At 26.4% G+C, this 14,469-nt stretch overlaps 2 protein-coding genes across 2 annotated transcripts in view; one reads left to right on the plus strand and one right to left on the minus strand.

The window, feature by feature from the left end:
* Window positions 1-1,437: 1,437 nt before the first annotated feature.
* LOC145840647 (negative elongation factor D-like) lies at window positions 1,438-12,591 on the plus strand. The gene is made up of 15 exons (XM_082947967.1): window positions 1,438-1,497; window positions 1,732-1,817; window positions 2,395-2,504; window positions 3,176-3,285; window positions 3,515-3,622; window positions 5,784-5,939; window positions 6,272-6,405; window positions 7,605-7,779; window positions 8,516-8,653; window positions 8,802-8,935; window positions 9,926-10,034; window positions 10,421-10,549; window positions 10,613-10,714; window positions 11,047-11,185; window positions 12,094-12,591. The coding sequence occupies exons 1-15, from the start codon at window positions 1,471-1,473 to the stop codon at window positions 12,120-12,122; spliced, it is 1,686 nt and encodes a 561-aa protein (XP_082804093.1). The 5' UTR covers window positions 1,438-1,470; the 3' UTR covers window positions 12,123-12,591.
* Window positions 12,154-14,469, minus strand: part of LOC145841354 (dynein beta chain, ciliary-like) — a 44,042-nt gene continuing 41,726 nt past the window's right edge. Inside the window, exon 86 of the mRNA XM_082948716.1 lies at window positions 12,154-12,404. Coding sequence (XP_082804842.1) covers window positions 12,154-12,404 — 251 coding nt within the window. The remainder of the gene's footprint in view (window positions 12,405-14,469) is intronic.

Here is a 14,469-nt window from a genome sequence, read left to right on the forward strand (position 1 = left end):
TTTAATATATTTATGATGCTATATTTAGTTTTTATAGATAGAGCTTTCTAAATTGAATGTATAGTTATTATCTATTTTAAGTTTTTTTCTGTTTAATAACAATTTGTATTCTTTGATTTTAAAATATAAATAACTAGTTGTTTAAACCTGAAGTTTTATTAATAAAATCTTACTAACATGTTTTAGTACTTACTCTTGATCCATTGTTGCTATTGTTTTTATACATGAAGTTTTAAATTGTGTTTTATATATTGTGCTAGTTAACTAAGAGATTATATTTTTTTTCTTCAATAATTTTATCTATTTTTTGGAAATCAAAGTTGAGATATAAATGAACATAGTAATACATATTATTGTAAAATCTAATTAGATTGACACTTGAATTTTTTAAATGATTTTTCTAAAATAAATCTGTATAACTTAAGCTACAAATTTTACTGATGTATTATGTAAGTCGAATTTTCTAGTAAGTACTTCGAAAAAGTAGGGAAATATCCAATTTTATCAATAACGAAAAGTTTTTTTAGCAGTTTTTTTGCTTAAATTGTAGATTAAGTTTTACAACTCTTGATATTTATCAAAATTACAAAAGTATACATTATTTGTAAACTAAAGGGCTGATCATACCAATTCGATCATCAGACCACAAGATTCGGTAGACTGAGACCGACGTCACTGACCAATGCCAGCAAGCGGTTGCTTCATGCGAAAGCATGATAAATCGTTTGTAGATTGAAGACTGCAAGTTTTTCGGTTGTGACTGACTGATGAGTCCTAATGAGGACGAAACCGGTCTCAGTCTACCGAAGCTTGTGGTCTGATGATCGAATTGGTATGATCAATCCTTTTGTAAACTTAAGCTTGTTTCTTGGCATACGAGGATTCTGCTCTACAGACTTTCGCCGATGTTTTTGTTGATTGTTTGTAAACTGTTTATATTAGCTTTTGATTTTCCCTGGGTAATCTCATATTTACTTTTATAACTGTTAAGTTGTTTTAATTTTTGTTTCATAGTTGAATAATTAGGTTTATTGTTACCCTTTTTGAAATTGAATATGATGCAGTATAAACTTAATAGTAAGTTTAAATAGCGTCAAAAATGTATTTCAACGTGAAGTACTTTAAAACTTTTTTTACAGTTGAAAAGCAACAACTAAAATCTTAATTTGTGTTTTTTAAAAGCTTGATTTACAGTTTTCTATATGAATATCTTACACTTATGATCTATTTAAGTATTTTTAAACTAATATTACAAAAAGAACATTTAAAAGTACAATTTAAACGTATGTGTAACTTTCTGCCTAAATAGCATATATGTTTTGTATACTGATTTACCTGCTGAAGTACTTGAAAATTGTTTTTAATAATAATTTAAACTTCAAAAAATTTGTGTAGTTTTTTTTTTCTTATATTACTGTGAACTGTTTTTTTGCATGTAGATATAAATTTTTTAATAGAAAACAAACTTAAATGTCGAAGATGGAACATGAAGACGTTGTGAGTTGATTTTTTTCAAAATATAAAAGTTATAAGAGTATCACTTACTTTTACACTTTTCTTTTACAGTATGTGATCATATATAAGCATTTTTTCTTTGCATACCAAGTCTTTATATTACAAAATTAGAAATCATCTGTGGAAATAAATGTTTTTTATAAAAACAAAACTAAAATGTATTTTATTTTGTTACTTACTTTTGTTATTTACCTCATTAATAAATTTCTAAAATAGAAACCGCTGTCAAAAGACGAATGTAAAGAAAAATTAGCAGAAATTGACTTTATTATGGAGCCAAACGTGTTTAATGTTTTGAAGAGGTGAGTGAGTATTAATTATAATTCAGTTAATTTTCAGTTTGTAGTCTGAAAAGCCGTTTCTAAAACTTTTTCATAATATATTAAGGCCATATAAGGGGGAGGCGGTTTAACTGCAAACTTTCATATTTAAAATAATTTGCTTATTTTTAAACTTACAATAGAGATAGATTTAAGTATAATTCTAACTACTTTAATAAAGTCATTTGAAAAAGACGTTTTACATGCTTCATATGCACTGCAATACAATTTTTTTAAAAGATCATCATATTCAACTAAAAATAATTATTAATATTGTAATTAAACAATACTTTTAAGTTAATAAATTTTTGTAATTTTAAAACTTGTACCTTATAGTCTAGGTATCTTTTAAAAAAGTTTTATAATTTTCCTAAAAAACTGCAGCTGTTTATTACTTGTGCCATAAAAGTTACAATAACATCATTTGGTTAAAATCGATAATTTCAATTTTTTTAATATTTTATATTTAAGTAGTAAAAAAATTTTTCAAAGAATTTTAAACATAACTTATTAATTGTTTTTTAAATTTACACAAAAATTGTAAGTTTATTTATTGTAGATTTTTCCAATGCGGTGGAACTCCGAAAGAGACAGTCAGTCTGTTATCCACCAACTATGAAGCAGTGGCTCAGACCGTCAATTTACTTGCTGAATGGCTAATTATGTTAGGTTAATTAGAAGTTATTCATTATTTACTTTTTAAAAATGTTACATGTCTAAAACTGTACCTCTTAGTTTTTATAGGTAGATGTTTGTCGTTTATACTTATACCTTACCTAGCCTTTAAAATTTAGATTTGAAAAACAAAGTATGTTTTAAAATGTTTTAGATGAACTTATTTTTATTTGTAAATTAAGTATATCATAACTTCATCATTTTATAAACGTTTTTGACCTCATCACAGTTTTACTTTCACGAGTTTAGATAAAAGTTTTTCAAAATAGACTACAATGTTGATATGAAGTGTTTATAGTTGCAATATACCCTGCAAGTTTTTTTGAAACTACTTTGGTAGTATTTGTTAATGTCATCTAATAGAATGATATTATGTTTAAAAATCTTTAGTATGTTTTTTTTTGTATTAACCTAAACCTATATCATATCAGCTACTGTATAGTATACCTAACTGATAATATACAGAAAAATTATCAGAAAGTATTAAAATGCAGAGTTTTAGATTTAGAAACAACTACAATATAATCTGTTTAAAGTACTTACAACTAAAATTACTTTGACGTACATATCTTTAAAAACTGATTTCTTAAAATTGATGTGTATATTTACTTTGTGTATGTTTGGTTTATTAATTTTACTCAGCCTAAAACATATTCTTCTTTTAGGTATGCAACCAAATGAGGTAAAAGAAATTGTACAAAATCATTTGAAAGAATTGCTTGTTAAGCATTTTGATCCAGAAAGAGCTGATAATATATTTCAACGTGCCGGGCAGGTAGTTCTTATAAATAATTTAACTATTTTAGAGTTTTAATAAAAACCGTTTTATTTATGTTTGTACTTGAAACGTGTATAAGGTCTAAATAACTTAACGTAAGCTGAAAGTTTTTATATGAAATAATTTATTCAATTAGATCTATAAAAGATCTTATTGAATTGTATTTTGTGTGTAAAAAGTTTAACTTTAAAAAAAAAAGAACCACAAAAAGTTTTGTTCGTTTCAGCACCCTTCGTGGCTACTTGATTTAATCGGCCATAAAAAATGGAGGCAATTATTTTACAAATTAGCTGAAGAGTACCCTGAGTGTCTGATGGTGAAATACACTATTAAGGTAAAAGTAGCCAGTGTAATATGTGTAACTTTATTATAACTTAAAGTTTTATACAAAAAAAACATCATAAAAATAGTTAAATTAAATACTACAATTACTATGCCAAATCTACTTATTAAAAAAGCTTATGTTTTTAAATACCATTTTTATAAACTTTTACTTTAATTTTTTTATAATTAAATTACTGAATTAAAATTTGTTGTTATAGTTGGTTTAAGTAAAAGCTTCATAGTTATTTCTCATTTTATTGGAGCAATACAAACAGGGTTGCCGCTTGGTCAGGAAAAGTCAGGAAAAATTTTAAAAAATGACAAAAATCAGGAAAAGTCAGGAAAAAATGGGGGGTTTTGAAAAAAAGTCAGGAAAAGTCAGGAAATTTGATAACATTTTAAAAAAAGTCAGATTTGTCAGTTTAAATTTACAAAATTTCTTGTTTTCCAAACCCTTCAAATGGTAAAAATTAATTTAAAGTCCTTTAAATTCAAAAAAAAAATTGCAAATTATTTCTATAAATTTACAAAAATATTTAATTGTAATTCCAATGCCTTCATCTGGTATGAATTAGTAAAATATCCTTTACAGAACTGCAAAATGTTTCTATTAACATACTGAACAAGTACCCTACTTGAACAAGCAGATTTTGTAAGCTTTTTAGTATTGATGATCTGTAGCAAGGACACTTCCATAGTGAAACTGTGATATATACACAAAAGTTTATCTAGAATAATTTTAGAATCAAAGTGTTTTTTGTTTAAGTAATAATTGAGTTCTTTATAACTAAGCAGTTAGTTTAGTATTTTATGTAACAAGTTAATGTGTATACTTTACCTCTTTATAATTTTTTCAGAGTTGTTTAAATTTATAAAATAAGTTATAAGAGAGGTATATGCCAAGATTAAGTTTACTTATTATTTGTATTTTTTGTAGAGTAACTTAAGTTTTTAAAGTAAATAAGAGTATATTTATTTGTTACAAATTACATACTAAATGATAAGAGGAAATATTTTAAAAATGAAAGTAAAAATAAATGAGTGCCAAAAGAAAAGAAATGAAGCCCACAAGTTGTGGCTTGATTTAGAGAAAAGATTCTCTTCAAAAAGTTTAGGGGCAGCAGATGAGAGCTATTTAAATAAAATGAGGCAAATGATTTTAACTGAAAATAAAATGAAGCGGAATGCAGTTCAGATGAAGGAAACCATTTAATTTATATAGATGAAGAGATTGAAGTGCTAATAAAAAAACGGAGAAAATAAACTTTAGTACATCATTTAAAAAAACAGTGTTTGATTAAGTTCTTTATTGTTTTAATGTTTTAACTGTAAAAGTTCGTTATTGAATTAAGGTTTGAGTTGTGAAAGTTCCTTATTGATTTAAGGTTTTAATAGTAAAAGTTCCTTATACGTCGTTTTGTTTATCTAGATACATTTATGCTAGGAACTTCTAAAAAAATTGTGTTCTTTATTGTTTTAAGGTTTCAACTGTAAAAATTTGTTATTGTTTTAAGATTTTAGTTGTGAAAGTTCGTTATTTATTCAAGGTTTTAGTTGTAAAAGTTCTTTATATGTCGTTTGTTTATCTAGATACATTTATGCTAGGAAATGCTAAAAAATTGTGTCTTTTTTCAGACAAGCTTTGTTTATAAGGTAATAATACAAGTATTTTGCTGATAGAGCTGTTTATTACAAACATCAATCATACACAGATAGTTTAAGTGATGTACTGGAAGTTTGATGATGGAATTCAGCAAAAAACTGTTGTTTTAACCCTGTATTAAAATTAGATTGAAAGCTTTATATAGTTTCAAGTGTTAGAATATGTATTTTAGAACAAGAGTCTGATTTAAAAAAGTCATGAAAATTTTAGTAAAAAGTCAGGAAAAATCAGGAAATTTTTCTCAGCTTGATCAGTGGCAACCATGTACAAAGAGAAAGCTTAAAATAAACAAATTATAAATTAAGAACTTTTTTTGAAAAATTTAACTTCAAAAATAATTTTCTAAATCAAAAAACTGTTTATAATTAGTTTTACGAATACAAAACTTCTTTCATACATTTAATATACCGTAGTTGAATTTAAAAAAATTATATTTCTGAAAAAAAGAATTTAATGACATAGTTATATTTACTTAGTAGTTTTTACAACAAGATTTTTTTTCAAACAGCTCATCTCAGACGCAGGACACCAAGCAGAAATCACAAATGTCCTGACCGCGTGTGCCCAGCTGGAAGTGTTCAGCAAAGTGTTGAGAACTGGATTGGAAAATGTACTGCAGACTAATGATGAAGAAGAGCTCATCAAGAGCTTACCAGAACTTGCTGTCAGTTTGTTGTGTTCGTTGAAAATTTGATTGATGCGACTGTGTTTTTGCTGTCAGCAATGTTATGTATGGTGTAATTTATCTTGAATGTGGATCTCAATTTGTTTTTATATAAGTTTAAGAAAGTTTATTACACTTTTAATTTTTTTGTTTTTTTAGGATTTAAAACATCATTTTTGAAATTTTTGTAAAAAATAAAACTTGATTCAAATTCAGTTGTAAACAAGAATAAAACAAAAACTAGTTTTTTAGAAAATTTGTTGTTGAGTTGTTTTTTTTTAGATTCGATTATTATTTTTTATATTAATTTTCTAATATTTTGAAATTTACAGAGGATGGTATGCCATGCTGAACACACATATTTATACTCACAAGTAGTTATGTCGATCCTTTCCAATAAAAATCAATACGCCTGGTCAAAACTTCGCAGGATTTCACAAGAAATACATAAATATGCCAATAACAAGTATGTAATTTAGTAAAATATAACAATTTCTTTACTAATTTGAAATATTACCAAACTAGCAGATTTATTTAAATTTTTGAAGTATAAGTTCCTTAAATTCCTTTTTGGTGTAAAAAACAAGTTGTATTATAAATTTTTTAGGTTGTTTAATTTTTTTGTACAACTATATTTTTCCCATTAGAAAACCCTATTTAACTGTTAATAGTTCTGAAATCAATACTAACCGAGTAACAAATTAGCTTCTGTCTAGTGGTTTTCATTCAAAAGTGCATTAAGTTAGACAAATGTACAACTAAAACTGTTTTAAAAGAGATTATGTTAATCTCTCAATTGTATGCATTAGAGTGAAAACAAAACTATTTTAAAGATATATCGACCAACGCCTATAAAAAAATGTATTAAAAAAAATAAATTTCTGTAAAAAAATATCACATAAAGTATTCTCATTAATTTATTCTTTCAAGACTTTATTTTACAAACTAAGTTTTGGTCAAAGACCTCGTCAGTGCTTAAATAAAAAATCTTATTCAAATAGATTCAAATGAAAGAATAAATTCATTAATTCTCCTTTAGTAGTTGAGATCTCTTTGTTTGATTTTTAAAATCAAAACATATAATAAAATGTTTTAAACTAATTAGTTTTAAAAAGTTTGACATAAAGTATGTTAGAAAAACGAGTTATATTTAATTCAATAGTTTCTTTGTTTTGTGTGAATTTTGTTTATTGTTTTAAAACTATAGACATTAAATGCTTTTATTTTATAACTTAAACATAAAATTTATTAAAGTAATGTTTATTTTAAGTAGAAACAACTCTATTTTTTATTAAGTTTTTTACATGAAATATAGGAAAAAAATATTATTGTTGGAATGTATGTTTATTGTATTTTGTATGAAATGTATAGTTTTATTTATGAAATGATCGTTTACTTTTACTGTCTGACTAGTTTGTAAAAAAAAAAATAAAAGTATCTTCAGACTAAAATAGTTGAACAAAAAAATAAAAATATTTCTAGTCTTTTTCTGTTCTAGAATCATTAAAATAAAACGAAATAAGTTGATTAAATTAAAAGTTATTGACTAAAACCTATTTTTAAACTAAACTTAGAACTGTCATGAATTATATACATTTTTGTTTACAACATTTAAATGGCAGTCTTATTTTTTTGAAGCATTTTAGTTACGATACATTTATACAGAGAAAATGACGTTACGCATATAGTGCTAAGTCTGACGTCACAATGTAACAATTACCCACGAGCAAAGCAATCGATAATGTCAATGCTGCATCGCGGGCAGTTAAATCCTGGCGACGTTACTGTCTTGCACCAAATATACTCCAATGATGACCCACCCCCTGTACAACTGCTACATGTTTGTTTTATTGTTATTGTTTTCTAATAAAATATTTTTAGGAACTCATAGCTATTCACCTTTGTGCTGTGACTCAGTTGCATTTCTATATAACAGGGTTGCCAAAGTGTCGATATCACTTCTTTGGGGGCGACTTTGGCTATCGGTAGCCATGACTAGTAAGGAGGTAAAAAAGTTAATGGGTTATTAACTACCAACAAGGGAGCGATTATTTTTTTGAATTTCTTTCAAGTTAGCGATTATAAAAATGAGTTTGGGAAACTTTGATATAAGATGAATAATTTGATATTAATTACACAAAAACTACCCAAATGCAAAACAACTTATTGACTTTTTTTTTTCTTATATTGCTTCAATTCTTTTATATTACTCTTTAAATGCATAGCCATATATTGCAAAAAAATATTTTAAATTACCACCTGAATTATAAGTGTTATTATACATACTCATTTAATTACTTTGCCTTAAATATTTTAGTTCTGCATGTTTATTTTTTCTTGTTGAATATTGATCTTTTACAATAAACTTATTACTTAAGCTAGCAGACTATTAATTGAAAAAAAAAAAAGTGAACTTTGTTTATAACATCGAATCCATATAAAATATTTATTTAGTGTAAGTAATAGCAATTACTATTTTTAATACATTTATTATTTATAAATGTTTGTGACTTTTTTTGAGCTTCTGAAATAGTTTTCAAAGGTTGGAAAATATTATTTCATTTTGTTTTTAACAGCTGCCTATGTTTTTGGACATGTTCATTGAAGCCTTGTTCACTTCGAAAGGTGGAACAAAGATTAACAACGATTTTGTTCACAAATACGTCTTCGTACTAGCATACGCTGCAAGCGTCATTGAACATTATGACGACACTGTAAGTTTGACTAATTGTTCCTCGATAAACTTACTGTTACTGAAAAATGTTTGACCAATAAAGATTTTTGATAGATTCTTATACGTATTATAAGTTATTTGTATTAGATTAAGTAACAGTTTTATGAAGTCACCAAAATGTTTTACAGGGTGAAAGAGTTGAAATCAACACAGATGAACTGCAATCGACTATAGAAGCTATTGAACATGTTCAACAAATAGCTGCTGGTGTAAAGGAAACTGAACTATTGGCAGAAATTAAGGACATTTACACGTATATACAGTACGTTTTGATTTTTTATTAAGTTGAAATAAACAAAACAACAAAACTACTTTGAAGAGTTGTAAAATTTTCTTGAAGTTTAGGCTGAAAATATGAAAAGAATTGCACTTAACGTTATAAAAGCGCCCGTCTGTTATTAAAGATTCATGACAATTTTCAAGCCGTTGTCGTTATTTTTTAAGCGTTTCTATGCAGTTAAAATAGGTAGCGTTTTCTTTATGGCTTTAAATAACTAAACAAGTATTTTTTAAATGTAAAATTTGCTTTTAAAATTTTGAACTGTCATCTTTAAATTAAAATATACATTTTAAAAAGATTTAATATTAATTTTATTTAAATAATTTTATTATTAATAAAGTTCTCTTAAACTAAATGTTTTGTTTTATATTATCAATTCCCTCTATACCGGCTATTTAGTATCTAAGATGTTCGTTAAATTTTTAACATTTGCCACTTAGTACCTTATATGGATTTTAATCACAATTTTATTTTAATGATTCATTAGTTTAAAGCCAAAAATGTTATTCATAAAAAAACTATTCGGGACATCATTGCTTATTTTTAACTTCTGGTATTTAATAGCTGTGTTTTACTATACTAAAGCGTTTAAGACTTTAGTTAATATTTTAACAATGATAGTCGACTTGATTTATTTACAAAGTTTCAACAGAAAGCCTATGACATTTCCTACGTAAACAAAAGTATTTGTATCTACATATCTTATCATACGCAAAAAACAAAGTTATTTGTTTTTGTAATATATTCACGCTAATTTTTTAGCTCGTCATTTGAGCCGAAATAATATTGTCTAGATTCCAGAAAAAAAATATAGTTTAATTTCACATATCATCTTGTTTTTTAAATACTGAATCTAAACAATGAAAATTAACGTGTTGTTTTACAATAATTGTTTAAAATGTTAAAGTACAAACCTAGTAAAGATAATTTCAAAATAAAATTTTGGTCATCATAAAAAAACATATACATCAGATACCCAGTAGTTGGAATGGGTGTGTTGAAGTGGGTAGAATTTACAGTTTCTGACCTTTCATATTTTGAAAGACAAATGGAAAATCTTCACTTAATGCTTCTTGATGAGGTTATTTAACTTTTATTATAAAAAGATGTTTCGGTTGTTTAATAAGTTTGAAAAAAAAAAATCTGCTTAATAAATAATTGAGTATAGTTTGTTTGTGGATTTAAATAGAACATGTAAAACTTTTGCTATAGATAAGTTTTAGTATAGTTTTTTAAATATTTTAATTTAAACAAACAATATCATATTATCTATATATTGATTAAAAGTGTTATTTTATGAAATAAGTTTCTTATATTTTTTATTAGGGTAATATCATTTTATTAGCGTAGCTTTTAAAGTAGTCTAATTGTTTTTAATGTTATACAAATACTGAAAACCAAATAAATTATTTTATTCACTTCTTTTTGTACACTATACATAGAGAAATCTAACTTGTAACTTTTTAGGTAATTGCATGCCATACGTTGCTACATGGAGATGCTTTAAAGATCCTTATAAATCTGTTTGACCAAACATTCACCCAGCTTGACACACTTGTACAGATGGAAATGAAAAAGACCGTGCTTGATAGAATGGTTAGTTTAACTTTTTTGAAACTTCAAAGTCGGCACGTGAATGCTGAAACTCTTGTTTAACAGGTGCATCTGATGACATACGGGTGTGTGATTCCAGTGGTTACTTACATTCGTGATTGCATGGAGTCTACAGACGCTTCTTTAATACGTTATTTTGTAGTTGAGGTTAGGTACTTTTATCAAAAAAGTTAAGTTGTAAATATAATAATTTTCAGTTACTAATTTTCATTTAATTTATACTTAAATTTCTTTTTACTCATAAAATATTTATGAAATTATGTAAGACTTATTAACTTTTAAGACAAAACGATTAATTTGCGCACATTTTTAATAATATGGTAATTTCTAACAAAATTTAAGTAAGGTTATGGATGAAATTTTAAATTCCTTTTCAAGAGTACAAAAAATGTAAATAGTAAAAGTAATTAATTTAATTTTTCTAGTATATTTTTAAGGTTTGCGTATATATAAAATTTACAAAAGCTCATATCAAACAGGTTCTGGACATTATAGAACCTCCATACACAGAAGAGTTTGGAAAAGCATTTTTACCAATCTTGCAAAATGACAGCATAACAGCTTCAATCAAATCAATTAAAAGCGAAGATGAAAGCGATCCAGTCTCCGATTTTATTCGTGAGTTTCACTTATTGTTGTTTAGCTGGATATTTAGCTTTATGAATAATTAATTTGATATGTATTTTTAGAAAAAATACATGCAATCTCAAAGCGAACTTTTTATAATTCCATAATTTGATTTGATTTTGTCGGAATAATATCGTGAAACATTTTACTGAATATACCACATTTTACTTTAACCTGTATTGTTTATTATGAGTTTAAAACTAGTGTAAAATAGAATAAGTAATTATAAAATTGATGCACTTAACTTAATAAGAATATATTCAAAAAATACTATGTTTTAAAATTGCTTTTGGTTTTTAGTGAGAATTAAAAAAATATTTTTCCCAGCTAAGCATTATTTACTCTTTTAAGAGTTTTTTTGTTCTATTAACGTAATGAAGAACTGCTATTTATCAAAAACAAAACATGTGTAAGTATATAAATCTTTTGTTAAAATGTATTAAATTGTTTTTAAATTATAGTATGCTTCATATAATTGTAGCTATTACTTATGCGTTGGAAAACATTAAACAGATAGTAGTTCATATAATGAAACTTTATTCAAAATTTATAATAAGCTGAGGTTGTAATTATTTTACAAATTCGTGTATGTAAAAATTGAACAAATCTTATTATTTTACCCCCCAAAATAACAATTGATTTTTTTATGCGTTTGATAGTAAAGTTAAATATGTTTATTTATAAAATAAAGGAAATAAATTATTTATAGGGTTTCTAGTTTATAAATTAACACTGTGTAAAATATACCACGGAAAATGTTAGCTTATAGTTATTACATTTGATTACGTTATCTTCATTAAAAAACACAGTTTTTTTTTTATTGTGAAGCAATGAAAATTTATTTAGGCACTTTTTTAAATAAAAATAACAGTATGCTATAAGGCAGTTTGATTTTTCAGGGTATTGCAGAAACCAAAAGTGGATGTGATGGGCAGCTTGGCAGGCAATTATAAATTGCATTAAGACGAAGACAACAGCAGTGCAACTCCACCGAGCACCCATTTGACCGGCTTTTCTTTTGATTTCAAGTTAAACGTCCACACATAGTTAGGACCGCGGTCCCTTGTTTTGTACACGGGACATTCATAAATGTTTTTGGTGTCTTGCCGGTCCACGGTTATGGCCCTGATATACAAAAGTGGCATAGCCGGTAGCATTTCTTTAGCGCGCGATTCCTGGATACTTCCAGTTAATGTATCCCATCGTGCACCTATTAAAAGTTAAAATTGATTATTTGTTACATTTTAATAATGTGTGTTAAATAATGTCTTGATATAAAAAAATCAAATTTAAAAAAATAATACTGAAACATCTAATTTTTATGTATTATCTTTAAATAAAATAGCTTTAAACTTGTTTATGGTTCATATATGGTTACTTTATATATATAAAACATAGTTTTTGTAATTCATCGATAATATTTAATGATAAAATAAAAAAATTAAGAAAACAAAAACTAATCATGTTACAACAATTGATTAAAGTAATTTAAGTATTTGTAGCAGCATTTTATTTTTTTATGAAAAGTTATTGTAAAACCAATATATTTACAACGTTTTTTGTATATGGTTAAAAGTACATAAAGTTCGCAAAGATTAAATAAAAGATGTTTCTTTTTATGTTTAATTTATCTTTACTAGAATTTTATTTATTATTTACATTATTCTTTTTTTTTAACCTATTCAAAGTAGATTAAAGCCATAGTGTTTTATTTTTACTAAAACTAACATGAGTTCTAAAATAAAATAAAAATCGCATAAACTTAAAGTCATTTTTTGTAGCACTTAAAAATTTTACTGAATTTTTCAGATATTGTAAGGTATAGTAAAAAGTAGTGATCTACCGAATCCAAAAGTTTTGGATTCCTCTGGATCTGAATATTATTTTCAAATTAGGATTTGGCAGAATCCGGATGTATTTTTGAGGAAAACGAAAGTCGATATCGTGGATCAACAGCTGTTGTAACTAGTAGTCATTCATGTTTAAGTTGTTGTTATTAGTATAGAATGGCAATGTACGGCCCGCGGAGGTAAAATGACCGGCATCCGACCGTTTTTTGAATTACAATGGAATCCGGCCCGCAGATGAAAATGACGTGTCCGCGATAAAAGTGTCCGGCCCGAAAAATTCGATATTACAAAATTTTATAAAACTTTCTATCATCTTTTTATAAAACAAAATTAAGATTTTAACATAATAACATGTTTAAATGGTTTTTCAAATTAATGTCTACTGATGAAAAACATTTTGTGTTGTTCTAACTTAGTTGGAATATTTCACATACCAAACTTTGTCAAGTACCATGTCAATTCTACTTGTAGACATTACATAAGCATCTGACATGTCTCAATCTACATCTTAAGGTGTCACGTTTGAAAATTTTTAGTGAATTACAATCAGAAAATGATTCAGAAAAGTGATCAACCGTATCTATAAAATTAGGTTCTGGCAAAATCCAAAAATTTTATTTAAGTTATGATCCGGCCGGATCCGGATTTAAAAAGGTATTATCCAGATACTGAAACTGGTAAATCACTAGTTCAAATGCTCCGGCCTGCCAAAGACAAACATTTTTCGGATCCAGCCCGATTAAAAACGTTGCCCACCCCTAGTATAGAACCTTCTTTCGTAATCTTCTGCTATATTTTTGGCCAAAGTTTTACAAACTTTTGATAGTTTTTTGAAATTTTCATTAGTGTTAACAAACTTCGTCAGTGATCTTGCATGCAGGATCACGCTTGAGAGCAATGTATTGCTTTTACTACACTCCTTTATTACAAAAAAAAATTCGAGCAGTAGTTAAGTGTGATTAACCAGTTGCCATTCTAAAGCTGTAATAATCGAATCTTGATCGTTTTTATAATTAACCACATAGTACTGGACACCTGATTTTAGCTTTTCAATCTCTCTAGCATAAGATATGTTGAGTTCTACCTTTTATCCACATCTTGAACAAAATGCAAGGCTTTTTGTTTTGGTTATGCTTTTTTAATGTTTCTTGCATTTTCTCGCGAAAAAATATGAACACGATCCAAGGTAATATTCAATTACTAAGCATATCTTGAATGTAATTACAAACGTTTTAGCCAGTGTGCTCACCCTCCATTTCCCGGCAATGCCAAACACAATATTTGCACTCAAAATTTTTAATCAACCTATGCGTGGTTAAAAAATATATGATTTAAAGATAAACAACAATTAAAGGTCTCCACTTGTTGCTAAAGAGAATGATCTAACTTCAAATATTTTAAGATTTCGTTTTCATAACAAACGTT

This window comes from Thalia democratica, chromosome 7 (genome assembly GCF_965202585.1).
Source record: "Thalia democratica chromosome 7, ktThaDemo2.hap1.1, whole genome shotgun sequence".
In the NCBI taxonomy this organism is placed as follows: domain Eukaryota; kingdom Metazoa; phylum Chordata; class Thaliacea; order Salpida; family Salpidae; genus Thalia; species Thalia democratica.

Excerpts from the sequence above, each read along its gene's own strand:
- LOC145840647 (XM_082947967.1), top strand. The coding sequence starts at position 1,471 with ATGTCGAAGATGGAACATGAAGACGTT. Across the intron at positions 10,035-10,420 it reads ACTTAATGCTTCTTGATGAG|GTAATTGCATGCCATACGTT; the intron begins GTTATTTAACTT and ends GTAACTTTTTAG. Across the intron at positions 10,715-11,046 it reads TACGTTATTTTGTAGTTGAG|GTTCTGGACATTATAGAACC; the intron begins GTTAGGTACTTT and ends CATATCAAACAG.